At 36.6% G+C, this 27,436-nt stretch overlaps 1 protein-coding gene across 1 annotated transcript in view; it reads left to right on the top strand.

Annotated features, from left to right (window-relative positions):
* SPATA48 (spermatogenesis associated 48) overlaps window positions 1-27,436 on the top strand; it is a 92,639-nt gene that overhangs the window by 13,438 nt on the left and 51,765 nt on the right. Inside the window, exons 2-3 of the mRNA XM_027837140.1 lie at window positions 18,539-18,633; window positions 26,540-26,619. Of these exons, the coding sequence (XP_027692941.1) occupies window positions 18,539-18,633; window positions 26,540-26,619 (175 nt within the window). The remainder of the gene's footprint in view (window positions 1-18,538; window positions 18,634-26,539; window positions 26,620-27,436) is intronic.

Here is a 27,436-nt window from a genome sequence, read left to right as displayed (position 1 = left end):
ACAGCCACATCGGGTGATGACTAATTTTGATAGACTTAGCCCTTCTCAGCAAAGCAAGGATCTCCAAAAGTCTCATGATGGAAAATGCTATCCACATCCAGAGAAGGAACTATGGAGTTTGAATGCAGATCGAAGCATACTATTTGCTCTTTCTTTTCTTCTGTTTTGTTTTGTTTCCTCTTTCTTGTGGTTTCTCCTATTGGTTCTAATTCTTCTTTACAACATGACTAATGTGAAAATGTTTAATAGGAATGTATATATAGAACCTATATCAGATTGCATGCTGCCTTGGAGAGAAAGGGAGGGAGAGAAGGGGAGAAAATTTAAAACTCAAAAGCTTATGGAAGTGAATGTTGAAAACTAAAAATAAATTAATAAAAAAAGAAACGTAGAATTTTTAAGTTATGTAAAATTGAAGTTCATAGTTTCATATAGAATCATCTTTTTTGTTCTGATAAGTGGTTAAAAAACATACACACCTCTTTTGGGGGGAAGGGGAATTTATGAACAGATGGGGGAAAAGAAAAAAAAAAACAATCCTCAACCCAGCAGACTTAAAACAGGTAAAAATTCTCTGAAACCATGGTAATTAAGCCTGCATCGACATGAGAAGACAAAACAGAAAGTTCAGCAGAAAGCTGAACTACTTAAGGCTTTCACTAAAATATCATAAATATCTCCAGTTCATACTATGTTCTGGGAGTAGCACAGCCAATTCAAACAACCTGATGATCTGTTTTAAACTGGGCTATGGTAGCCTCTACCTGGGCTTCTCAGGGCAGTTACTTATTCTGAATTAGCCACTTCCCCCCATAAAGAACATATAAGAGACAGAAAATAATGTTCCTATACCCACCTCGTGATAGAAAGTAAATGCTGCTGTTGCAGGGGCAGGATTGGATTCAATGGGGCAGAATTGACAGGTCTCTCCTGGAAGATTTTACATGTGTCAGGGAATTCACAAGTATTTGTACACACCCTATCACTCCCAGTATCCTATCCAGGAGACAACGTATATGCCATAACAAGGAAGTAGGAGGGGACAAATAGTGAGTTGGGAAGCTGGGTACAAACTACCAGGAATAGAAAAGTCCAAGATAAAGACTGAAAGACAAAATGTCCAAGAGAAAAAGGTTAGAGATAGGCCTGGCTCCAAACAAAATAAAGCAAAATGGGAATTAATAAAGACAGAAAGAGAAATGAGCAGGAACTTCCAAAAACATTACAGTAAAATAAATATAATTAAAGGAAAGCAAACCAAAAGATCCTCATGAAAAGAGCAAAACAAATTTTAAGTATGCCTGAGAGATTGTGAATCAGCAATAAATTCCAGAATTATTCAAAAATATATAAAACCTTTTTAGAAAAAAAAACTAGATTGGAAATGAGAGCTTTCAAAGAAGGAATAAATAAGATTAGCAACAGAATAAACAATAAAATACATGATAAGAATCTTTATAAATTAAGAGGCTCAAAAAAAGAGAATGACATTTCTTAAGCATAAATAAAGTGGAAGAAAATTTGGCAGAAGGAAAAGGCCAAAAATTTGAAAGAATGCATGAATTCCATATAACCTAAAAAACTGATCTTCAAGATATGTAATAGAGTTAATTTAAGAAACATAGTTATTCCAGAAAAAAAGTGATAAATTACAAATCCTAAACATCACAAGACTGAAATTAATATAAGAAAATTGATCTAAAGTTTTGAAAATAGTAAAGTATTGATTGATAAGGTCCACTGATAGTTGTTAGTGGAAAACCCCAAAGCTTGAAATTCCAAGGGAAATAATTATTACATTTCAGAATTTCATTGCTAAATAAGATACTTCATAAGAAGCCAAAAGAGTGGCCACCAGTTCATAAAGAATGTACATTTGAAAAGCCCAGGATGATACCATGTTTCTGAGAAATTAGAAAGGAGGTTAAAACATGCTGTTGCAAAAACAAAAACAAACAAAAAAACCCATGGAAAGAGAGTAGCACTTTAAGTAAACTTAAGGAATTTGGAATGGGGCATATAAACAGGAGCAAGGGGGATTCTAAAAGAATAGATTAAGATCAAATTCCTACAAGCAAAAATAATCTCAGGGATGAAATACTAGATTTTCTTGCAGGGAACATACTAAAAATCTTTCCAGCTTAGTAGAACCTTCCAGACCTTGGACTCCATTCGCATTTTTTGGGGAATCCAGGGTTACTTCTAGACTACAATGATATCTACATAGGACTTTTGTAGAAGTATACTTTATATATTTTGATATCTATGAATTCATAATTTTATCAGAGTGATCTCCACTGACAGCAGTAGCAAAACTATTACTACAACTTAATAGTAGTAGGTTGTCAGGAGTTCCTATGGGGAAAAAATATTCACCACCCTATAGCTAACCTTAATTCTAGTGCCTTCTCTCTATTGGTTATTTCCAATTTATTCCATATATGGCTTACTTGAATATAGTTGTTTGCATATCCTTTCCTCCATTAGGCTGTGAGTTCGTTGAAGGCAAGGACTGTCTTTTACCTTTTGTTGTATCCCCAGCACTTAGTACAGTGCTTGGCACATAGTAGGCACTTAACAAATGTTTTTTTGACTGACTGATCAACAACCTTATGAGAAATTCTTTCCAGCTTAAGCAAGACTGGTCCTTGGATCACATATGCAGTCTGTCACTGGATTTATATTCAAAACCTTTCTAATTTTGTAGGATCATTCAAATCTTACAGTCCAATGGCATAGCCTACAATAACCGAAGGGTTACTTACACATCATGATAAATCATTAGAATAAGACTTTAGAGGAGATTCTAAGTGGAACTTTTTTTTAAATGAACCTTCTGATATACATATTTTAAGCCTTCAGAACAAACACTGCTTCTATGTTGCCTGTTATTACTATTATGAAAAATAGTGGTAGAATGGAATTGATATTGCATTTTGTTTTCACAGTGGTAATAAGAAGCAAGACAAATATAGTGATTACAAAGAACTATACTGCTGGAAGGGATTCTTGATGTCATTTAGTCAACTCCTACTCAAATTTTGTATTCTCTCTACAATATCCCTAATAAGTGGTCATCCAACCTTCTCTTCAAGACCTCCAGTGACAAAGAATTGACAACCCTTCCAAAGAAGCCCATTCTAGGTTTAGATAGCTCTAATTATTGGGATGTTTTCTCTTATATATTCCTTATATTGAATTAATCTCTTCATTCTATATTTTCTACTCATCAGTTTGAGGTTTGTGATCATTATAATTCAAATTTTAAAATAATTTTTATAATTAAGTGGGTTTTGTCACCCTTATTCCTACAGTCTTCTCCTATGTAGCTTCAACTTCTAACCTTGTTCTGTTAACTGAGTGATTGGTAGACAAACTTTAGAATAAACTGGAAATACTAACAAAATCATAAACTGCCCCATCCTAAAATTAATAGGATAGTGGAGTTTCATACTTGTCAGTTGAACAAGATTATAACAGATTTTGGATTCCTGTGGTGGATTGAAATCTGTCATCAAGGCAAGAGTTGATGGCAGTGTAATTATTGTAAACTGTATTTACCAGAGGATACCAACAATCATCAGAAATTAGATCTTGTGGAAGATTAAGTGTATGAGCAGTGGCAGCTGCCAGATGCCAAAATAGAAAATTAAAATGTATGATAATGGAGAAGAGAGATCTGAATCTAATTAACTGTTAAACAAACTCATATTCTACTAATCAAAAAGGAATATGTAGCCACTAAAATTTATGTAAATTATAACTCAGGCCACCTACATACAGAATTCTACCAGTTGTCAATCATCTTTGACTTCAGAGATACAGATCACTGACCAGTGGACTTAAGACATAATTCTGGAGTTATCTTTGGATATTTGAATTCTGGATATCTTTGAAAGAATTGTTTAATCTTGTAAGCAGACATCTCTGATTAGGAAAAAATAAAATGCACAAATAAGGTATATTTAATACAGTTGTGAGATTCAGAATTTTAGAGTTTTAAGGTATCATCTAATTCAACTGTCTCATTTTAGAAATGTTTGGAGGTCAAACCATTCCAAGGTAGAACATTAGTGGCACATAGTAGGTGCTTAATAAATGTTGACTAACAAGTAAGAACTCATTTATGTTCAATAATGACTGTCCATGGAAACTGAAATTCAAAAAAGTTAATTGACTTTCCTTTAGTCTCACAGATAATTTGAAATAATTAGTAATATAATGTCATTGCTATTACTCCCAAGTGAGTGTTTGACCCAAGTTAGGGGAGAGGGTGGGGGGAGGATCTATCAAATTGAAACAAAATATACATACTGCATGATTGACCTTATAGGAGGCACAATGAAAGATTCAAAGAAGACAAGACACAGTCCAGCAGTCAAGAAGCTTACCATCTAATTGTGGCAATAAGACACGAACTTGCAGAGTGCTAAATAAAAATGAAAGAAAATGCAACATAATTTAGTACAATACAAGAAGTAATCAATCAATAATCATTTATGAGGGCAGCTAGGGGGCACAATGGATAGAGACTCATCTTCCTGAGTTCAAATCTGGCCTAAGACATTTACTTGCTATGTGACCCTGGGCAAGTCACTTAACCCTGTTTGCCTCAGTTTCCTCATCTGTAAAATAAGCTGGAGAAGGAAATGGCAAATAATTACAGTATCTTTGCCAAGAAAACCTCAAATGGGGTCATGAAGAGTTGGATACAACTAAAAACAACCAAACAACAAAGCATTTATGAAGCATTTACTATATGTCAGGCACTTTGCCTAAGTGCTACAGATAAAAGGAAAAAGAAGAAACAGTCTTTGCCCTCAAGGAGCTTACATTCTATTTGGAAAGAAAACATATATATATAAATTATAACATGTACAATAAACACAGAATAGATAGAAGTTTGCCATAGAGCGGAAGGCCTCCTAAAGAATGTGATACTTGGCCTGATTCTTTTTTTTTAACTTAAAAATGATTTATTACTAAAGTGTCTTTGATGCAAGATTAGGATGCATGGAATACTCATGAATGTATGTTAAAATTGGGAAGATGGAAGTCTTTTTTTTCTTTTTAATTTATTTATTTTTAGTTTTCAACATTCACTTCCATAAGATTTTGAGTTCCAAATTTTCTCCCCATCTCATCCCTCCCCCCACCCCAAGATGGCATGCATTCTGTATACTCCCTTCTCTAATCTGCCCTCCCTTCTATCTCTCCCCACCTCCTCTTATCCCCTACCACTTCTATTTTCCTGTAGGGCAGGATATATGTCAATACCCCATTTCCTGTATTTCTTATTTCCCAGTTGCATGTGAAAACAATTTTTTTAACATGTGTTTTTAAAATTTTGGGTTACAAATTTTCTCCCTTCCTCTCTGCCCACCCACCCTCATTGAAAAGGCAAGCAACTCGATACAAGTTATAGATGTGTAGTCATGCAAAACACTTCCACAGTAGTCATATTGTGAAAAACTAAGTATATTTCCCTTCATCCTATCCCATCTCCCATTTATTCTATTCTCTGTTTTGACCCTGTCCCTCCTTAGAAGTGTTTGCTTTTGATTATCCCCTCCCCCAATCTGTCCTCCCCTCTATCTTCTCCTTGCTCTCTTGTCCCCTTACCCCCTTATTTTCCTGTAGGGTAAGATAGATGTCCATACCCAACTGTGTATGTTATTCTCTCCTTAAGCCAAATTCTATGAGAATAAGATTAACTCATTCCCTCTCACCTTCCCTCATTTCCCCTCCACTGTGAACACCTTTTCTTGTCTGTTTCATGTGAGATAATTTACCCCATTCTACCTCTCCCTTTCTCGTTCTTCCAGTATAATCCTCTCTTACCCCTTAATTTTATTCTCCAGATATCACCCCTTCATCTTCAACTCATCCTGTGCCCTCTATCTATCTATCTATCTATCTATCTATCTATCTATCTATCTACCTATCTATTATATACATATAATTTTTTCCCTCCAACTACCCTAATACTGACAAAGGACTCATGAGTTACAAATATCATCTTTCCATGCAGGAATGTAAACAGTTCAACCTTAATAAGTCTCTTAGGATTTCTTTTTCCCGTTTACCTCTTCATGTTTCACTTCAGTCTTGTATTGAAAAGTCAAATTTTCTATTCAGCTCTGGTCTTTTCGTCAAGAATGCTTGAAAGTCCCCTATTTCACTGAATGACCATTTTTTACCCTGAAGGATTATACTCAGTTTTCTGGGTAGGTGATTCTTGGGTGTAATCCTATCTCCTTTGCCCTTCGGAATACCATACTCCTATTTTCGAGGTCAGTTGTTTTTCAGTAAGATATTTCACATTCTCTTATATTTTTTTTCATTCTTTTGGATTTGTTTTACATCTTAATTTCTCATAAAGTCACTAGCTTCCAATTGCTCCATTCTATTTTTTTTGCTTTCTTTTTTTTATTTTTTTAATTAATAAATTTATTTATTTTTAGTTTTCAACATTTACCTCCACAAGATTTTGAGTTCCAAATTTTCACCCCATCTCACCCCTCCCCCCACCCCAAGATGGCATGCATTCTGAATGCCCCTTCCCCTAGTCTGCTTTCCCTGCTATCTCTCCCCCTCTTCCCTTTCTATTTTCCTGTAGGGCAGAATAGATTTCTGTACCCCATTTCCTGTATTTCTTATTTCCCAGTTGTATGTGAAAACATTTTTTTTAAACATGTTTTTAAAACTTTGGCTTCCAAATATTCTCCCTTCCTCCCTCCCCACCCACCCTCATTGAAAAGGCAAGCAACTCAATATAGGCTATACATGCACAGTTATGCAAAATACTTCCATAGTAGACATGCTGTGAAAAACTAACTCTATTTCCCTTAATCCTATCCTGCCACCCCCCATTTATTCTATTCTTTCTTTTGACCCTGTCCCTCCTCAGAAATATTTGCTTCTGATTACTCCCTTTCCCAATCTGCCCTCCTCTCTATCATCCCCCTACTCTCTTGTCCCCTTCCCCTCATATTTTCCTGTAGGTTAAGACAGATTTCCATACCCAATTGAGTGTGTATGTTATTTTCTCCTTAAGTCAAATCCTATGAGAATAAGATTCATTCATTCCCTCTCACCTTCCCCCCTTTCCCCTCCACTGTAAGAGCCTTTTCTTTTCTGTTTTTTTTTGTGTGTGAGATAATTTACCCCATTCTACCTTTCCTTTTCTCCTTCTCCTAGTATAATCCTCTCTCACCCCTTAATTTTATTCTCCAGATATGGCCCCTTCATCTTCAACTCACCCAGTGCCCTCTATCTATCTATCTATCTATCTATCTATCTATCTATCTATCTATCTATCTATCTATCTATCTATCTATCCATCTGTATACATACATATAATTTTTTCCCTCCAACTACCCTAATACTGACAAAGGTCTCATGAGTTACAAATATCATCTTTCCATGCAGGAATGTAAACAATTCAACCTTAATAAGTCTCTTATGATTTCTCTTTCCTGTTTACCTCTTCATGTTCCACTTGAGTCTTGTATTGGAAAGTCAACTTTTCGATTCAGCTTTCATCTTTTCATCAGGAATGCTTGAAAGTCCTCTATTTCACTGAATGCTCATTTTTTCCCCTGAAGAATGATACTCAGTTTTGCTGGGTAGGTGATTCTTGGTTGTAATCCTATCTCCTTTGCCCTCCAGAATATTATATTCCATGCCCTGCAGTCCCTTAATGTAGAAGCTGCTAAATCTTATGTTATCCTGATTGTGTTTCCACAATACTTGAATTGTTTCTTTGTGGCTGCTTGTAATATTTTCTCCTTGACCTGGGAAATCTGAAATTTGGCTACAATATTCCTAGGAGTTTTCCTTTGGGAATTTCTTTCAGGAGGACATTTGTGGATTCTTTCAATTTCTATTTTGCCCTCTGGTTCTAGAATATCAGGGCAGTTTTACTTGATAATTTCTTGAAAGATGATGTCTAGGCTCTTTTTTTGATCATGGCTTTCAGATAGGCCAATAATTTTTAAATTCTCTCTCCTGGATCTATTTTCCAGGTCAGTTGTTTTTCCAATGAGATATTTCACATTGTTTTCTAATTTTTCATTCTTTTGGATTTGTTTTACAGGGTCTTGATTTCTCATAAAGTCACTAGCTTCCAATTGCTCTATTCTAATTTTTAAGGAAGTATTTTCTTCATTAATCTTTTGGACTTCCTTTTCCATTTGGTCAATTTTGCTTTTTAGGGCATTCTTCTCCTCATTGGCTTTTTGGACCTCTTTTGCCATTTGGGTTAGGCTATTTTTTAAGGTGTTATTTTCTTCAGTATTTTTTTGGGTCTCCTTTAGCAAGCTGTTGACTTGTTTTTCATGATTTTCTTGCATCACTCTCATTTCTCTTCCCAGTTTTTCCTCTGCTTCTCTTACTTGCTTCTCAAAATCCCTTTTGAGCTCTTCCAAGGCCTGGGACTGATTCATATTTTTCTTGGAAGTTTTGGATGTAGGACCTTTGATTTTGTTGTCTTCTCATTGTATGTTTTCATCTTCTTTGTTACCAAAGAAAGATTCTATGGCCTGACTTTTTTTGCGCCTTTATTTGTTCATGATCCTAGCAAATTATTTGAGTTTTAAACTCTTTGTTAAGGTAAGAGTCTGTTTCCAATGTGGAGAATGTACTGTCCCAAGCTTCGGGGGTTTGTACAGCTGTTTTCAGAGATACTTTTAGGGACCTGAAAAGTGTCAGTTCTTCCAAGGTGCTATGATAAGGGGTGAGGTGTTTCCTCTCCACCACCACAACAAGCTCTACCACGCCAGCACTCCTCCTCACCCCAGGACTGCCCCTCAGAACTGTGACCCAGATCCAAGTATAGGCAAAGCAAGAGATTCCTGCCTCAGCACTGGCAAAGAGATCCTTGCAATCCCCCTCTGATCAGCCACTCGATTCCCCCTCAGTCTGTGGGCCGGAAGTTCAGGAGGCAGTCACTGCCCTTGGGGTGGCTGAGACCTAGCTTCTTCTCTCACCGCAGTCACAGACTTTTCCCACTGACCTTCTAAGTTGTCTTTGGCATTTGTGGGTTAAAAAGTCTGGAAACTGCCACAGCTGACCGCGATTCAGTCCTCTGAGGCCTGCACTAGGGTTGCTGTGGCCTACATGCCCATGTAGAACTGCGCTCCTCTCCTAGCCCAGCGTGATATACCTTTCCGATCAGCCATCCAGGTTGTCTTGGGCTGGAAATTTGTTTTACTCTGTTTTTTTGTGGGTTCTGCTGCTTTAGTATTTGTTTAGAGTCATTTTTATAGGTATTTGGAGGGGTTTGAGGGAGAGCTCAAGCAAGTCACTACTTTCCCTCCGCCATCTTGGCTCTGCCCCCCTTCCATTCTAATTTTTAAGGAACTTTTTTCTTCAGTAATCTTTTGGACTTCCTTTTCCATTTGGCCAATTTTGCTTTTTAGGGTATTCTTCTCATTTGCTTTTTGGACCTCTTTTGCCATTTGGGTTAAGCTATTTTTAAGGTGTTATTTTCTTCAGTATTTTTTTGGGTCTCCCTTAGCAAGCTGTTGACTTGTTTTTCATGATTTTCTTGCATCACTCTCAGTTTTTCCTCTACTTCTCTTACTTGTTTCTCAAAATCTTTTTTGAGCTCTTCCATGGACTGGGACTGATTCATATTTTTCTTGAAGGCTCTGGATGTAGGAGCTTTGACTTTGTTGTCTTCTCCTGGTTGTATGTTTTGATCTTCTTTGTCACCAAAGTAAGACAATATAATCTGACTCTTTTTGCATTGCTTGCTCATGATCCCAGTCAATTACTTGAGTTATAAACTCTTTGTTAAGGTTGGGGTCTGTTACCAGTGTGGAGAATGTACTGTCCCAAGCTTCAGGGGTTTTGTGTAGCTGTTTTCAGAGATACTTCTAGGGACCTGTAAATTTTCAGTTCTCCCAAGGTGGTATGATAAGGGACGAGGTGTTTACTCCTTTCCTGGCCTGTGCTCTGGTCTATGAGCACTCTTTTCTGTCTTGGAACTGTGAGGAGGATTTCCTCTCCACAGCCACTACACGCTTCACCATGCCAGTGCTCCTCCTGGACCCAGAACTGCCACCCCAAACTGTGATCCAGATCCAAGCATGGGCAAAGCAAGAGAATCCTGGCCCAGCAGAAAGATCCCTGCAATCCCCCTCTGATCAGCCACTCGATTCCCCCTCAGTCTGTGGGCCAGAAGCTCAGGAGGCAGCCTCCGACACAGGGCCAAGCTTGGGGACTGGAGCTGGGACCAATGTGCTTCTTTCTCTCACTGCAGACACAGACTTTTCCTACTGACCTTCTAAGTTGTCTTTGGCCTTTATGGGTTGAGAAGTCTGGAAACCACCACAGCTGCCTGTGATTAGTCCTCTGAGGCCTGCTCCAAGTTTGCTGAGGCCTGTGCGCAATATACCTTTCTGATCAACCATCCAGGTTGTCTTAGGCTGGAAATTTGTTTCACTCTGTCTTTTTGTGGGTTCTGTTGCTTTAGAATTTGTTTAAAATCATTTTTTATAGGTATTTGGAGGGGTTTGGGGGAAAGCTCGAGCAAGTCACTGCTTTTACTCTGCCATCTTGGCTCCGCCCCTTGGACTGATTCTTTAAGAAAGACAGATATTCTAAGAGTTAAAGGCTAGAAAGGAAAGCATTCTAGACAAAGAACAACCCAGTACAAGACCATGGAAAGAGATTGGACTGTAATGTGTGAGGAAAAGCAAGTAAGCCAGTGTAGATGACCCATAGAATGCATATTACATTTAAAAAAAAAAAAACTAAAGTAAAAGATAGCAAAGGACGAGGCTGTAGAGAGCATGAAATGCCAAACAGAGGTTTACATTTGATCCTAAGCATCCTTAAAGAAATTGGAATTTATTGAACAGATAGATGACATGGTGAAACCTATACTTTAGAAAATCATTTTGGTAGCTAGGTGGAGTATGTATTGGCATAAGGAAGAGAATGAACTCAGAGAGTACAATTAGAAGGTGATTATAAGCATCTCAAGTTGGTACATGTTTGATTCCAAAATAAAGGTTAGACAGTAAGTGGTAAATGTTGGCAAGAAGCAAAGAGCATTTCATTGTAAAGTGCTTTAAAAGGGCTTAGTGGTATTGTAGAATTAATGGATTGAAGAGGGTGAAGGGTGGACATTGGAGAGCTGCTCCCATATTCTCCATTTAAAGAGGGGGCTCAGGACTTTCATCTCATCATTTCCAATCTAGCTGCAGGTCTTTCATTCTCCCCTGCCAGGTAATCTTCCCCTACCCTCCTCTTATTGGCTTCTACTTCTATGTTGTCTTCTCCCAATAGATTGTGAGTTCCTGGAGGGCAGGAATTACCTTATACTTTTCTCTAAATCCCCAGTGCAAGGCACAACACATAGCTATTTAATGAATGTTTGATTGTTGTCTTTCATGCTCAAAGAAGACCAAAATGACATCACCATGTTGGGGTCAAGGTACAATGTGTTTGACTGTGGCTAATAGATCAATATAAGCCCAGGTCAGGCACAAATAATCCATATGAACACTTGAAGTGGAGATGTCTCTAAATCTGTACATCTCACATTTCATTTGAACTGCTGTAATCCTGCTTTAGGTATAGAGCATAGCCCCTTCTTTGATGCATGCATGCATTCTGGCTGGTCCTGTACCAGTGTCTCCCATGTCCCCCAATTGATTCCAGAATTCTTCAGAGAGACCTTGAGAGTGTCCTTGATTTACTTCTTCTGACTTCCACATGAGCCCTTACGTCGTATGAGTTCTCCATAAAATAATCTTTTAGGTAAATGTATGTTTGGCATTCAAACAATGACCAGCCCATCAGAATTGTACTCTCGGGAGTAGAGTTTGAATGCTTGGCAGTTCAGCTTGAGAAAGGACCTCATTGTCTGATACCTTATCTTGCCAGCTGAACTTCAGAATCTTCCCAAGACAATTAAAATAGAAGTGATTCAGTTTTCCAGCATGGCGGGTTTCACAGGCATACAACAATGAAGTCAGCACAACACCTCTGTAGACCTACAGTTTGGCAGGCAGTCTAAAACCTCTTCTTTCCCACACTTTCCTTCAGAAGCTTCACATTTCCTTCTTCCCAAACACTGAGTTGGTTCTGACAATGTGTGAATCAACTCATCATCTATATGTACATCCCTGGAAAGTATGCTGCCAAGGTGAGTGAACTTATCCACAGAATTCAAAATTTCTCCATTTGCTATAACCAATGGTTCTATGTATGGATGGTATGGTGCTAGCCAGTAGAGAACCTCTGTTTTCTTGATGTTAATTGTTAGGCCAAAATTAGCACAAGCAGCAGAGAATCAAGTCACATCTTAGCCTCAGAGGCTGCATTGAGTGCATAATCACCTGCAAACAAAAAGTTACTCACCAACTCCCCCTCCACTTTAGTCTTGGCTTGTAGCTTTTCAAGTTAAATAATTTACCGTCAGTGTAGTAGTTGATCTTGATGCTATTTTCATTCTCATTGTAGGTGTCTAACAACATCACTGAAAATATTATGCTAAAAAGCCTGGGAGCAAGCACACATTCCTGCTTCACTCCACTGGTGACCAGGAAAACATGAGCACATCATTTATTGTCTAGAAAATAAAATAAGTGTTTATTGATTGATTTACTGACCAAAAGATTAATGGGGCAGCTAGGTGGTCCAGTTGATAGAACACTGGGCTTGGGATCAGGAAGACTCATCATCATGAGTTCAAATCTGGCCTCAGATACTTATCGGCTGTATGACTGTGGGCAAGTCACTCACTTAACCCTGTTTGTTTCAGCTCCTCAACTGTAAAATAAGCTGGAGAAGGAAATGGCAAACTACTCCAGTGTCTTTGCCAAGAAAACCCCAAAATGGGGTCACAAAATCAGACACGACTGAATAACAACAACAAAAAAGGATGAATAGTATTTAGACAAGTAAAGAAGTATGAGGGCATCCTCAGAAGGGGGAATACTGGAAGTAGAAATGGGAAGTGTGTTCATCTAGAAAATACTTGATGGGAAAAAGAGATGGCTCAGAATATTGAAAATAGATGGACAACTTTTATGGAAAATCAATTGAGCAACAGAATGGAGGGTGGATTGGTTTGGGGAAGAACTTGGGACAGGAATATCCATTAGAAGGCTGCTGTTATAATCTAGGTAAGAGATGATGAAGTTATAAACTAAGGTGGTAGCTGTGTACGTGGGAGGTCAGATATGGAAGATATTGTAGGGTAGAAATAACAAGATGCAGCAACTGATTGGAAATATGGAGTAAGGAAGAATAAGAAATGAAGGATAATTATTGAGATTGTAAGTGTGGGAGACTAGAAGAATGGTGGTGCCCTCAACAGACATAAGGAAGAAAATATTTCTAGGAAAAATTAAATCAAAGTTTTGTTGAAGTCACCTATCACTCAGGCTCAGAACTTCAAAGCTGTATTTGACTTCTGAACTTAAGGCAGTTCAAACCAGCTTGGAAAATTGTTAAATTTGCAGAGTGAATAATTATACCTCAGAAATTAGCAAGCTGCTAATTAGCAATTGGGGGGTTGACATATTGTTCTGTTGATTGTCTAGACATAAGAATGTGATACTAATGATGATTAACCTTAAAAGTGTCTCTTTTACATTATTTTTTGGCGAGATCAACTGAGACCTGATCCCACCCAAGGGGATATTCCTCAAAGTCTCTATGAGAGCAAACTGGAAATCAAGGATGTGTTGAAGAGTTAGCTTCTCCTACATGTCTATAGCTTTCAAAGTCTCACTGCCTCTCTCCATGTGTCTGAACAGTGGCTAGAACCATGTCTTTTCTCAAAGGTAAATGAAGAATGTTTGTCCTGTCCAAAGCTCTCAAGCAGAGCTGCAGATGGAGTGAACTGAAAGTCCAATTTCTGCCCTCTATAAAGGAAGGCTTTGAGAGGAGGTCAGTACTCTACTCTCCAGCCCTATGATTAGAAGACAGAGGAGCCTGAGGGAAATGGGAAGGTGTCTGAGTATCCAAGACTTGAGTTGATCACATGGAGAAGGAACAAGATTCCCTACCCTGTCCCCATCCATACCCCTTGTTGCCCTGGATTTGGATCCTAACTTTGCTACTTAATTAGCTATGTGACCCTAGGAAACTTTACTTAACCTCTCAAGGCTCAGTTTACTCATTTGTTGTAAACAAGGGAGTTTTGACTAGAGGAGATCTAAGGTTTCTTCTAGCGCTAACTCTGTGTAGTTATACATATTGTTACTATTGTTACTATTTTTACTGAGTTCTTGTGTTCTAATCTGAGGCCAGAATCAGATTTCTGTAGTTCTGACAACTATTCTATGTGAGAAGTAGAATTTATTTTCTTATAAAGTCAGATTGTGAAATTCATTCCTTATGTTTAGCTTACTTGTTGGCGACATATCTAGATAATAAGTTGTTATACGAATACCATATTTTCTTTTATCCATTAATGACCAGTGCATCAATTGAGTTGAAACACTTGAGTTTGCTCCAGAAGAGAGGTTTTATCTATTTCAGTAGCTGCTTTTCCCTTTCTGTTTTGTGGTCTTATTAACAAGAAATTGAAATATAATTTTTACAACAATTTATTTCAATTGTAGTAGTAATTTTAGAACCAGTTACTTGTTTGGGGATTCAAACCACCCTAAATTTTATGAATCTCTATAGTTTCATAGTAATTCTATTTATGTGCCATAGCCAACTCACATTAAGATGTTTTGGATTCTTAGTCACAATAGACAGAGTTGATAATGTAAATATGTTTTAAAACTCTACCCTTCCCCTACAGTGAATTCATGTAATTCATATGATTTTGAGCAGTATGTATTATAATTAAAAACCCAATACTCATTGTCTGAAGCAGAGAAGATTGAATTCATAAATTGGGCTTTCATTCACACTTCTATTCCCAAAAGTGAAATTTTCATTTATTAAAAGGTTTTGCTCATTTGTTATGCAGGAAATGAAATGTTGACTCAAACTTTTGCTACAAGTGAATTGCAAGGCAGTAAATGTTGTTGATGATAATGATGAAATTTGTCTTTCAAACAACCTCCAAGGTCTAACCTCCAATTGTTACTACAAATAGTATAACAGGTAAAGCAACCCCAGCCTCTCTTCACCAAAATCAAGCTAATGCAGAGGCCAGATGACAAAAGGTGCTGTGTGTGTGTGTGTGTGTGTTTTGACAATAAGAATTGCTTTTAAATGCCAGGTATGGTAGAGGAAGGAGTGAATGAGTTCCATGGAAATGTGCCATTTTGGTAGACTAGGTTATGTGAGGAAGACAGCTTTGGGGACTAGAGAGTTAAGGGTCAATGTTTCTATGGAAGGCCATCATCTAGAACTCAAAGAGGTAGGTAGTAGTACTCAAAAGGAATAAATTATTTACTTTGGGTAAAGGTCTTGTTTTGGCAAACTTACTTGATTAGACTGCCAAAAAAAACCAAAAAACAAAAAACTTCTTTGTTCAGGGTATTAATTTATGCAACTTACTTTTTTTTTTGGCCAAGGGATCCATGACAAATTCTGGATTACATTTTTGTTTTTGTTTTTTTTGGCTAGGCAATGGGGTTAAGTGACTTGCCCAGGGTCACACAGCTAGTAAGTGTTATGTGTCTGAGGTCAGATTTGAACTCAGGTCCTCCTGAATCCAGGGCCAGTGCTCTATCCACTTGGCTGCCCCTGGATTACATTTTTGAATTATATTTTGATTATATTTTTGAAGGTCCATAATTTGCTTATAGTCCAACCTGCCATCCAGGCCACCTTGTTAACTGGTAAAGGGGGCACTAATTCCCACTTATAAACACCCCCAAAAAGTTGTCTTGTTATAGTTTTTACTGTTACCAAACACCATCTTTCAGGTTTCTCTTCTCCCCCACATATCAATGCATCCTTCTAATTCAATTCATTAGCATAGTTCTCCAAAGTTCCTCTCATATAAAAAGAATTATCCAAATGAAGAAAAGGGGTAGGTGCCATCTGAAGAAAATAATACAATACAATAAATAATACATAATAAATAATACAATAAAAAATAAGAAAAATAATATGAAGAGCTCTCTCATGAGTTTTTTTTATTATTTTAAAAGGGCATCTACAAAATGTGGGTGAAGGTACATAAGCAAGGAGGAATATAAGAGAGAAATATAAAATATTGTGGACCTAAATAAAGAATATCAGGAAAATTAAAACCTCAAATAGGCTGAGGCCTAGGAAAACTACCCCAGGTGCTATAACTTGCAATTCATTTATTTAAATGATGGCAAATGACCCACCTGTGTCTACTAGAAGACAAAGGGGAAGAGCTAGTGGAAAGGAGGGATTAAAAACTGGTTTAAATTTTTAAAATACTAGTTTATTAAGAGGAAATAGTTGAAAGGAGGGAGGTTTCTTTGTGCAATGGAGATGATGAATAAATGTTGATTTGAATTAAAATTGAAGGTCTTAGAAGAAATAGGTAGTGATAAGATCAAAATCATAGGTAGAGTGATTAGCTTTGGAAAGGAAGAGTTTCTTCATCTCTAAAATGGGGACAGGACAGGAGGATATTAACACCTCCAGCACTTGCCTCCCAGATTTGTTGTGAGGATCAAATGAGATAATGTGTGGGAAGTAATTTATAAAACTAAACGTATTATCTAAATGTCATTTCATTAATAATAATAATAGCTGGCATTTATATTATACTTTAAGGTTTGCAAAGAACTTTACAAATGTCTCATTTAATCCTGACAACAACTCTGGGAGGAAGATGCTATAATCGGCCTCATTTTAAGTGAGGAAACTGAGGCAGACACAAGTTAAGTGACTTGCTCAGGGTCTCACAGCTAGTAAATATCTGAAGCTGGATTTGAAAACAGGTTTTCCTGATACCGGGTCCAGTGCTGTATGCATTGCACCACTTACTACTTTGTCATTGATGCCATCGTCGTCGTCCTAGTCTTCATAGTCGTTGTTGTTATTAGGTAGGGGAATCTCTGTGAGGGATTTTTGGAAGCACATGGATGACACTGGCATAGGACGAGATGTGAACATGTTGCATCCGTACCATTAGAAGGAATAACCACAATAACGAGATTGCATATCCACTGGGGTATTGAAGCATTATTGTGAGGTGAGGAACTTAGTTCCCAAGAAGATAAGGTAACCACGCAAGCCTATTGCGAATATCAGATATCCATAGATACTGAGTTTGAAGGAGCCTTAAAGGTTATCTAGTCCAATTCCCTAACCATGTCATGAATCCGCTCTGTAATAGCATGAAGAATCATGTGACCTCATGAATGTCAGCAGATGGGGCCAGTGACAGAGCAGCAAGAAGCCCCTGGATCAGGCAGGAGCTGGAGATGACAAAAGGAAAAAAAAACCTCATTGTGGAGGAATAAATTCAGACCTTGCCTTTAACAGGTACTGTGAGTTACATGGACAGTGCAGGTGTAAGGAACAGGAATCGTCTACATAGCAATCAATCCCTCATTCTTTCCCCTTGCAAGAAGAACTTAACCCTATGTATTATAAATCTGGAGAACTATATAGGCCCTGGGAAAAGGGGGTAGGATTCATTAAGCAAATGGGTTGCTTTACTTTCTAGAAGCCCAGGTGCTTCTATCTTGGAGGTGGGGGCCTCGACTCCAGAGTAGTAGGATATGCTTAGAAAACTGCATAGATTCATAGGGGAGTTAGCTCACAGGAGAGGAAAGGGGAGTTATTTTGATTGGTTATTGTTTCAGGCATCTATTTTTATCTTTGTTTGTCAGATTGAAGGTCCTGTGTTTAATGCTTACCTTAATGCTTACATGGAAACTAAGAATTCTTTTCCCTTTTTGTTGTGGAGACCTAGATGTAAGCCAAATTCTGATATTTTTGCAGTAACCCTTGGGTGGCCAAAATGTACCATTGATGTTCCATAGAGGAAACCTAGGATAAGGGTACAAGCCAAAAGAGAGATTTTAGCATGAAATCTTAAGATTGAACTTATTCCAAGTAAATAAACCAGGTAGAATTAATTAGTGATCATTTTCATAGAGGATGAACAATATAGTGCTTGCTGATGGTCACTAAAATATTTTCCTTACTGTCTTGTCTCTCAGGTCTCTAAACAAACTAACAGTCCTTCAGCATCCTGGAAACTGTCTCTATAGCAGTTTTCTAGTACTCTCAAAACACAGTCACTTCTGGAAAATGTGCTTTTGGTGTTTCCTGTCCCTGTTCTTTCAAAAATGATATTAAGTATTAGCAAGGAATCAACTCTAGCTCCTAGAACATGTAACCTATAGCACTCAACATAATCCTTTTCTAATCACATAAGCATTCTTTTCTGCATAATAACAAGCAATATAAGCAGTACTCCACTAAACAGTTTCCCACATATATTCTACTTGTTCCATTTTATTTATGATTTTAGACAAATAATATCAACCACTGAAAAATTAGTTAACTTAATAGTCATCATTTTTTTTCAAACAGAAAAAGTCTCTGGTCAATGAGAAAGAAAATGCCTTTACTAGTTTCTTAGCTCAAAACTCAATATTTTTTTCTTTTTCAGGTTGGACAAGTCCAATGAAAGTTATTCCTGCTAAATCTAAAATGCGAGGCAATTTAACCACGTTAAGGTTTTCATTTGACGATTCAAAATGTAAGGTAAGACATATCCCATTTGTTTTATTGGTTATTTATTTTGCATTCTGTGGATTTGAGTGTCAACATTATATGTATGAAAAAATATGCATTTTTGTTAATTTGTTAACCATGTGAACTCATTCCTAATCAAAGAAAATATGTAGGTACCTTCATCTCTGTAGGAGAAAGTATTTTAATTATTCAATTTTAGATTCTTTTTCCTAAAATGACAATGAGTCAAGGACAAAATCAAGAATACAGTATAAAAATTCTAAATGCTACATTATGGAAGAACCTTATTTTGAGGGGAAGAGTAATCTTGTCCTGGGATTGTGCCAGTATGGAGAACTCCTGGTATATAAAATTCCCTCCTCTGAAGCATCTGTGACTGATAGCCTTAGTTTCTTAGAGGCAGATAGAATCTCCCAGTGCAAAAATTTGAACCCAGCACTCTCTTCTTTGGAAACACACTGACCACAATTAACAAATAAACTATTAAGGATAAAATATTTCCATGCCAGATTTCAGTATGCACAGTGGTTCAATGACTTCCCTTCTCCTTTGAGGTATCCAAAGTCACTTGTTTGTCCACTGGTTTCATACCCAGGTTTCTAACTGGGCAAAATAAGTCCTAATAACTGCTTAGATACCACTCAGAAAGCAGCAGCACAAAAAATCTGAAGCCTGAAACATTATCCTCCACAGCTAGGGATTAGAGCCTGACTCTTTTTTTTCACAGACAAGAAATAAGCCACACAAAAATGAGTAAGCAAAAGAGAAGGAACTTGACCATAGATAGCTATTCTGATGGTGGAGAAGATCTGGGTTCAAACACAGAAGAAAATAGTGAAGTGAAAACAGCTACTTCTACTTCAAAGACAAGAGCAAAATGATTGCAAGCCCCCAAAGAGTTTTTAGAATAGCTTTAAAAGGACTTTAAAAATCAAATAAGAGAGGTAGAAGAAGAATTGGGGAAAAATTTAAAGTAATGCAAGAAACTCAAGAAGATTATGAAAAGAAAGTTAACCATTAGAAAAAGAGATCCAAAAACTTACAGAAGAAAATAAAAAAATTAGAATTGAGCAAGCTAATGACTTCATTAGACATCAAAAATTAATAAAACAAAACAAAAAAAAATAGAAGAGAATGCCAAACATCTCATTAGAAAAACAACTGACTTGGAAAAGAGATTGAGGGAAGACAATATAAGAATTGTTGGAAATGATTAAGGAAAATTATCCTGAAGTTTTAGAACAAGAGAGTAAAATAGAAATAGGGAGAAGTAAAACGGAGCAATTATCTCATACAAATGAGGTGTGAATGGAAGAACTGTTACAGTGGAGGCAGGAGGGGGTGGAGGGTGAAAGAGGGAATAACATACACATCTAGAAGGGTATAAAAGTCTTCTTAACTTACAGAGAAATAGGAGGGTGAGGGGATAGGATAAGGAAGGGAATTTTAGAAGGATGGTTAAATTAAAGAATAAGAGAATAAGGGAAGAGGATAATGGAAGGGGATAAGGGAGGAATTCTTAGAAGGGATTTGGATTAAGAAGACAGTGATTAGAAGTCAATTAGAGGTTTAAGGAGAGATAGGGTGATAAAAGAGGGAGAGAAGGATAAAGTGATGAAAAATAGGATGGAGGGAAATGCACAACTAGTAATTATAACTTTGAATATGAATGGGATGAACTCACACATAAAATGGTAATGGATAGCAGAATGGATTAAAAACCAGAATCCGGCAATACTTGCTTACAAGAAACACATTTAAAAATGAGAGATACACAAGTAAAAATAAAGAGCTGGAGTAGAATTTATTATGCTTCAGCTTATGCAAAAAAAGCAGGGGTAGCAATTATGATTTTATACAAAATTAAAGCTAAAATAGATTTAATCGAAAGATATAAACAGAGAAACTGCATTATGATAAAAGGTACCATAGACAATGAAGTAATATCAATACTAAACCTATATGCACCAAATGCTATATTATTGAATTTTTTAAAGGAAATTCTAAATGAATTACAAAGGGAAATGGACAGCAAAACTATAATAGTGGGGAACTTCAACTTTCCCTTCTCAGAACCAGATAAATCTAACCAAAAAATAAATAAATAAGAAAGAAGTCAAGGAGATGAATTAGAATCTTAGATAAGCTAAATATGATAGATCTCTGAAGAGGGAATAGAATGGAAATGAATGGGAATAGAAAGGACTACATCTTTTTCACAGTGGTCCTTGGTACCTTTACAAAAATTAACAATATATTAGGCCATGAAAATGTTTCAGTTAAATTCAGAAAAACATAAATATTAAATGCATCCTTTTTCAGATCATAATGCAATAAAATTTATATTTAGTAAGGGACCACGGAAACAGGTTAAAAATTAATTGGAGACAAAATTAACTAATGTTAAAGAATGAGTGGGTTAAAGAAGTCACAGAAATAATAAATAATTTTATTGAAGTATCTAAAGCCAGATTTGAACCCAGGTCTTCCTGACTCCAGGCTGGGTGCTGTATCCACTGTACCACCTAGCTACCTCTGGGCATTTTAAGGAGGGAGGCTGGAGTTCCCCATTTTAGCTAGCCAATGACTAAAACGTATTGATTGAAGTATATGCTTCTTACTCTCAAAGTGTTAGATCATGGGATTTTTCCTACGGATATTGACTATTGCTTTATGTATCAGTCTTCTCTGGATCCATATAGGAATAAAGTCAATCAATTTAGAACCCATAAAATCATTGGGAACAGATCCTTAAGCTCTCTTTAAATGACATATCATTCTCTTCAGAAGTTCTCTCTAATCCTAAACTGAGTGGGAGCTCAGTCAGTGCTCCCCTACTCAGAGGGCAATATGTTTTACTGCAACTGCAGGGTCCTTCAATTATGGAGACATTTAAGAACAACTTCTCTGACACAGATATAATATGATAGACTAGAAGGCAGAGAAACTAACTAAATTCATGGAGTCTGCTTGGGACAGTATTGGAGTATTCCAGGCATTCAGTGAAAAGAAAAAAATCAATGAATTGAAAATGCAACTAAAAATACTAGAAATGCATTAAAAAAACTCAAATTATACACCAAAATGGAAATCCTTAAAATTGAAGATTAATAAAATTAAAACAAAGAAATTAAATTACTAAATAAGCTGGTTTAAAAAATGAACCATTAGCTAATTTGATTAAAAAGAAGAAAAAGGAAAACTAAATTACTAGTATTAAAAATGAAAAAGGAAAACATGCAATAAATAAAAAATAATAAAGGATATTATTAAAAATGATTTTAATCAACTACATGTGAATTAAACCAACAATTTAAATGAATGAATATTTATAAAAATATAAAATACTCAAATTAATGGAACAAGAAATAGAAAACTTTAAAAATTTGATTTTAGAGGAAGAAATGAATAAACCATAAATATTCATTTATTTATTTTCTCAAAGAAAAAACTCAAGAACCAAATGGAGTTACAAGTAAATTTTATCTAAACATTCAAAGATCAATGAATTCTTCCAATATTACATGAACTTTTTGCAAAATAGCAAAAGAAGGAATCTTGCCAAATTCATATTATAACAAAGATATGGTTGTGGTACATAAACCAGGAATACTTAAAAAAGGAAAAGAAAACTATAAGACAATATCTCCTGTGAATAATGATGCAACAATTTATAAAATATCTTGGCTTGTTTATTGCTCAATTGATTGGAAATAAACTAGAATTCTTTCCAATAAAATCAGGGATTAAACAACAGTGTCTATTGTCACCATTTCAATCTGACATAGTGCTAAAAATGCTAGCTATAGAAATAAAAAAAAATTAAGGAAATAAGTATATGTAAAGAAGAGACAATTATCACTTTTGCCATTTATATGATGGTATATTTAGAGTGCCTAAAGAGCCAATTAAAATTAATTGAAACAGTTAATAACTTGGGCAATCTTGCAGGATATGAATTTATACAATTATCAGGATTTCTATGTAGTACTAATAAAACACAGCAGGAAAGGTAGAGAAATTCCATTTAAAATAACTATAGAATATATCAAATACTTAGAAGTCTACCTACCAATATACATCTAAGAACTATATACATACAAGTATAAACTACTGTTTATATATCCTAATCTATATCTTGCCACTGGACCCAGATGGCTCTGGAGGAGAGAGTGAGGCTGTGACTTTGCACAGCCTTCCCTTACTTAAATCCAATTCACTTGCAAGTCATGGAATCACCTCCTTGATGTCATGGTCCTCTTCAATAACAAAGGACAAACAACTGTTTATAGAAATAAACACAGACCTAAATAATTGGAGAAATATTCACTTCCCATGGTTAAGATGAGTCAATACAACAAAAATGACAATATTACATAAAATAATTTAATGCCATACCAATCAAACTACCAAATGATTATTTTTTCTTTTGAGATTTAAAAAAAACATCCTCTTTAAAGATATTATTGTTTCTTAAGTTATTTTTGCTTAAGTTATTTTAAGGAAACTATTTCCATAGGTTCTCTTCTCTTCACCCTTAAATTCCCCTCTCCATTCCCAATTAATAATGGTCAAAGGAAACAGGAAGTCTTTAGAAGAAATCAAAGCTATCAAGTCAGGTGAAATCACTACCAATTCCAGAAGTGCAAATCAAGACAACTTGGAGGTACCACCTCATACCCACCGGACTGGCCAATGTGACAGAAAAGGAAAATGACAAATGCTGGAGGTGATATGGAAATATAGGGGCACCAATGCATTGCTGATGAAGCTCTGAACTGGTCCAGCCATTCCAGAGAACAACTTAGATGCGTGCCCAAAGGGTATACTCTTTCACCAAGCAATACCACTAACTAGGTCTGTACCACAAAGAGATCAAAGGGAAAGGAAAAAGACCCACATGTACAAAAACATTCATAGCAGTTCCCCCTGTGATGGCAAAGAATTGCAAATTCAGGGGATACCTATCAATTGTGGAATGGCCAAACAAGCAATGGTACATGATTGCAATGTAACACCACTGTGCCATAAGAAATGAGCAGGGCAGTTTCAGAAAAACCCGGGAAGACATAAGCAAACTGATAAAAAGTGAAGTGAGTAGAACCAGCAGAGCACTATACACAAAAACAGCATACTGTAATAATGGTCAACTATTAAAGACTTAACTATCCTGATTAACACAATGATCCAAAGTAATTCCAAAGGACTCATGATGAAAAAACGCCATCCACCTCTGGAGGCAGAATTGATGAACTGAGTGCAAATTGGAGAATACCGTTTTTCATTTTCCTTATTCTTTGTCTCCCCAGTCCCCCCCAACATGGCTACTACAGAAATGTTTTGAGTGACTTCACATGTATAATGGGTTATCATATTGCTTGCTTTCTCAGTGGGTGCAGAAGGGATAGAATCTGGAACTCAAAATATATAAAAAAAAAGAATGCTACAAATAAATAGATAAATATTCTTCCATTCACCCTACCCTCTGTTTGTCATCCTTTCCCCTAGTTTCTACAGTTTACTTATTCATGCCTTTTTCATTTTCCTTTTACGTAATTTAATTCTCCCTCTTTTTTCTTTATTAGTTGATTAAAATCCTTCTTCTCTCCTTTAACTTATTGTGTTAGTTTTTAAATATTTTGTCTTTTTCTAAAAAGGATTTCTTTGTTATCTTCATTAATTCTCTTTTCTGTCTAATCTAAACTTTTATTCTTTCTTTCATGGTCTTTATAATCTTTATTTCTTCTTTAGTCTGTGTTCCTCAAAATTAAAGCTTTTTCTCTTTTGCTTCTTTAGAAAGATTTGCTAAGGCAGATTCACGTTTTACATTGTCAATCATTTCTCCTGTATAGGCTATACATTCTGCTTTGAAGATTCTTATGTCTCTCTTGTACCATTTGGGAACATCCTGCTGTGATTCCATACACTCCTGGGAATCCAAAGTTTTTGCTGCCTCATCACGTGTTGCTTCATTTTTCTTTCCCTTGTTATATTTACTCAGAGATTTCTGGGTTTGTTTAGATGCCACTTTCCCTTCTGCTTTTAATAGCTAAACTGTTGACATATCTGTGCGCACTCAACTTTTTAAACAGAATTTTCTTGTGGGATCTCAGGTAACTTCAGTCTTTTTTTCATTTGTTCCCCTATCATTCAGTTTCTGATTCCTTTTCTTTTGATGGCAGATTCCCTGAAGGTTGGAATTCAAAGGTGTCTCTGCCTCTATCCACACCACACTGAGGAATTCCCTTTTCACTAGCCTCAGTACCTACACCAAGTGATTTCAGCGAGTACAGAACTGGCTCCAGCTAGATCCTAGCCTCCTTTCCTCCCTGCCTGGTGTAGCACTTCACACTGGTACCCTGCTCGCCTTCTCTCTGTTCTTTAGTGCAGTGGCTGAGATGTCCCAGGCTGACCAAATTTCTGATTTCCTCTATCACCACTTCCTCTGTCACAATTAATCACCAGTGCTATGTTGCTACTGGATGTCCAATTTGGAAGCTGGTCTCAGTGTCACTTGGGAAAAGTCAATTTCATCCCTGCGGGCGGGCGGCAACAGCCGGGCCTCGCGTTCCCCTAGGGCAGATGACTCCGGGGTGAATCCCCTAGGGGCTCGGAGCTCCGAAAGAAGCCTCTCAGTCTCATCGCCGCCCGCCCAGACGTCTGCGTGCTCGCTCCCGCCCAAAGGATTATTTTGTAGAAATAGAAAAAGTAATAAAATTTATATGCAAATAAAAAAAGGTCAAGAACCTCAAGAGAAACAAGGGAGAAGGAGGAATGAAAAAACTTTAGCAGTCCCAGATCTCAAACTATACTATAAAAGAAGTAATTCTCAAAATGATTTGTGCTGGTTAAATAATAGAAATTGTGAGATATATTAGGTGCACAACATAAAGAAGCAAATCTATCTGGTACCTTAGTATTCAATAAACAAAAAGACCAGCAACTGAAATAAGGATTCACTATTTTATAAAAACTGCTAGGAAAACTGGACAGCAATATGAAAGAAATTAAATTTAGACCAATGCCTCATGCCTAAACTAGTCTCCAAATGGAAACATTACCTAAATACAAAAGATCACATCATAAACAAATTAAAGAAACATGGAAGAAATTACTTATCAGATCTGTGGATAAAGAAAAGTTCAAGACCAAACAAGAGACAGGAAAAATTTAGAAGATAAGATGGTTAATTTTGATTGCACAAAATTTTATTTTTTGCATAAACAAATTTAATAAAGCTAAGATTCAAAGGGAAACAACTGGGGAAAAATTTTGCAGCAAATATCCCTGATAAAGTTTTCTTTTCCAAGCTATGTAGAGTGTTCCAAAAGTCTTAGTATATTTTTAAATTAAAATATAAACCTTCTGTTTGGCTTCTAAAGGCCTTTTTCTTAGCCCGGCCCTATCCTATCTAGTCTTCTCAAATCTGTGATTCCAAGTTACCATCCCATCTCAGCAAGGTTTCCCACAAACTAACCTCTCTATGATTTAAAAACCATATCATTTTCTACATGGATTTTTTTCTGTGTGTTTGATATGGTCCAACTCTTTGCCTTGTTTATTGTCATCGTCAGTGCCCCTTATATTTACTTACATATCACATCAGAGACTGATGTGTCCCAGTCCGGATGTGTTGTTCCCAATATCATTAATGATGAAAAGAATGTTCTAGAAATGCCAACAGATTGTTCCGTTTGTCATCAGTTTATTTTCATCCAAGTAATATGTGCTCTTGGGGCCTAGAAATGTTCCTGGGTGATCTGACTTAATTTCAAGTGAGATGTCAAGTGCTTTGCAAACTTGAAAGCTTATATGAACGTTAGCTATTTTAATAAAGCCAGTAAATGAATCTGAAAGTGTAGCAACTCACACCCAACATATTTTGATGTCATTCTTTGCTTCTTATTTCCCAAAGAGTGAAGAAGGCGGAGCTCCAGCATGGGTGAGTGAGGAACAGAAAGTAATAGAATCATTCTGCAAGTCCAGTACACAAAAGTGAGCAGTTCTTTTTTTCTGTCATAGAATTTTTGCCATATTTAAGAATCCATTCTAGTGGATAGGACACTGGACTTGGAGTCAGCAATAACTAGGCTCAAATCCTGGCTCAGACATTTACAACCAGTCAGCTCTGGCCTTCACTTTCCTCATCTGTCAAGTGAGGGGGTTCAACTTGACAGCTTCTACCTTCTCTTCCATCCCTAAGACTATATGATCCCACAAAAATCTCTATTTCTATTTCGGTAGCTGAATATTTGAGGAATATGTAAGTTGTTTCATTTTGGATTTAGAAGTTGACTTATAATACAAAGAGAAGCAGAATGGGGTCTCTAGAGAACTGGAGTTACAGGCAGGAAGACCAACTTCAAATTCAAATTCAGGTTCAAATTCCACCATAGAGTAATTAGCTATGTAATTTCAGGCTAGTCACTCAACCTCCCTGAACCTCAACTTCCTGTAAAATTGGAGTAGCTACTTCTTAGGTTCTTATAAGGATCAAATGAGGTAACATTCATAAGGTGCTTTGTAGACTTTTAAAGACAACATAAAGGCCAGCTGCTGTTCATGCTAATATAAGTGTCAAACAGTTTAGGTTTTTTTCGGTAGTGCTGGGTGACATAAAGTTTATAAATTCCTTTGCTATAATATTTCCTATTCATTTTTGGAGGCAGCTAGGTGGTGCAGTGGAACGAGCACCAACCCTGGAGTCAGGAAGATTCATCTTCCTGAGTTCAAATCCAGCCTCAGACACTTACTAGCTGTGTGACCTGGGCAAGTCACTTAACCCTGTTTGCCTCAGTTTTCTCATCTGTAA

The sequence above is a fragment of the Vombatus ursinus genome, unplaced genomic scaffold (assembly GCF_900497805.2).
Source record: "Vombatus ursinus unplaced genomic scaffold, bare-nosed wombat genome assembly UNPS02014820.1, whole genome shotgun sequence".
In the NCBI taxonomy this organism is placed as follows: domain Eukaryota; kingdom Metazoa; phylum Chordata; class Mammalia; order Diprotodontia; family Vombatidae; genus Vombatus; species Vombatus ursinus.
Note: the sequence above shows the minus strand (reverse complement) of the source record. Positions and strands in the feature narration are given on the sequence as shown.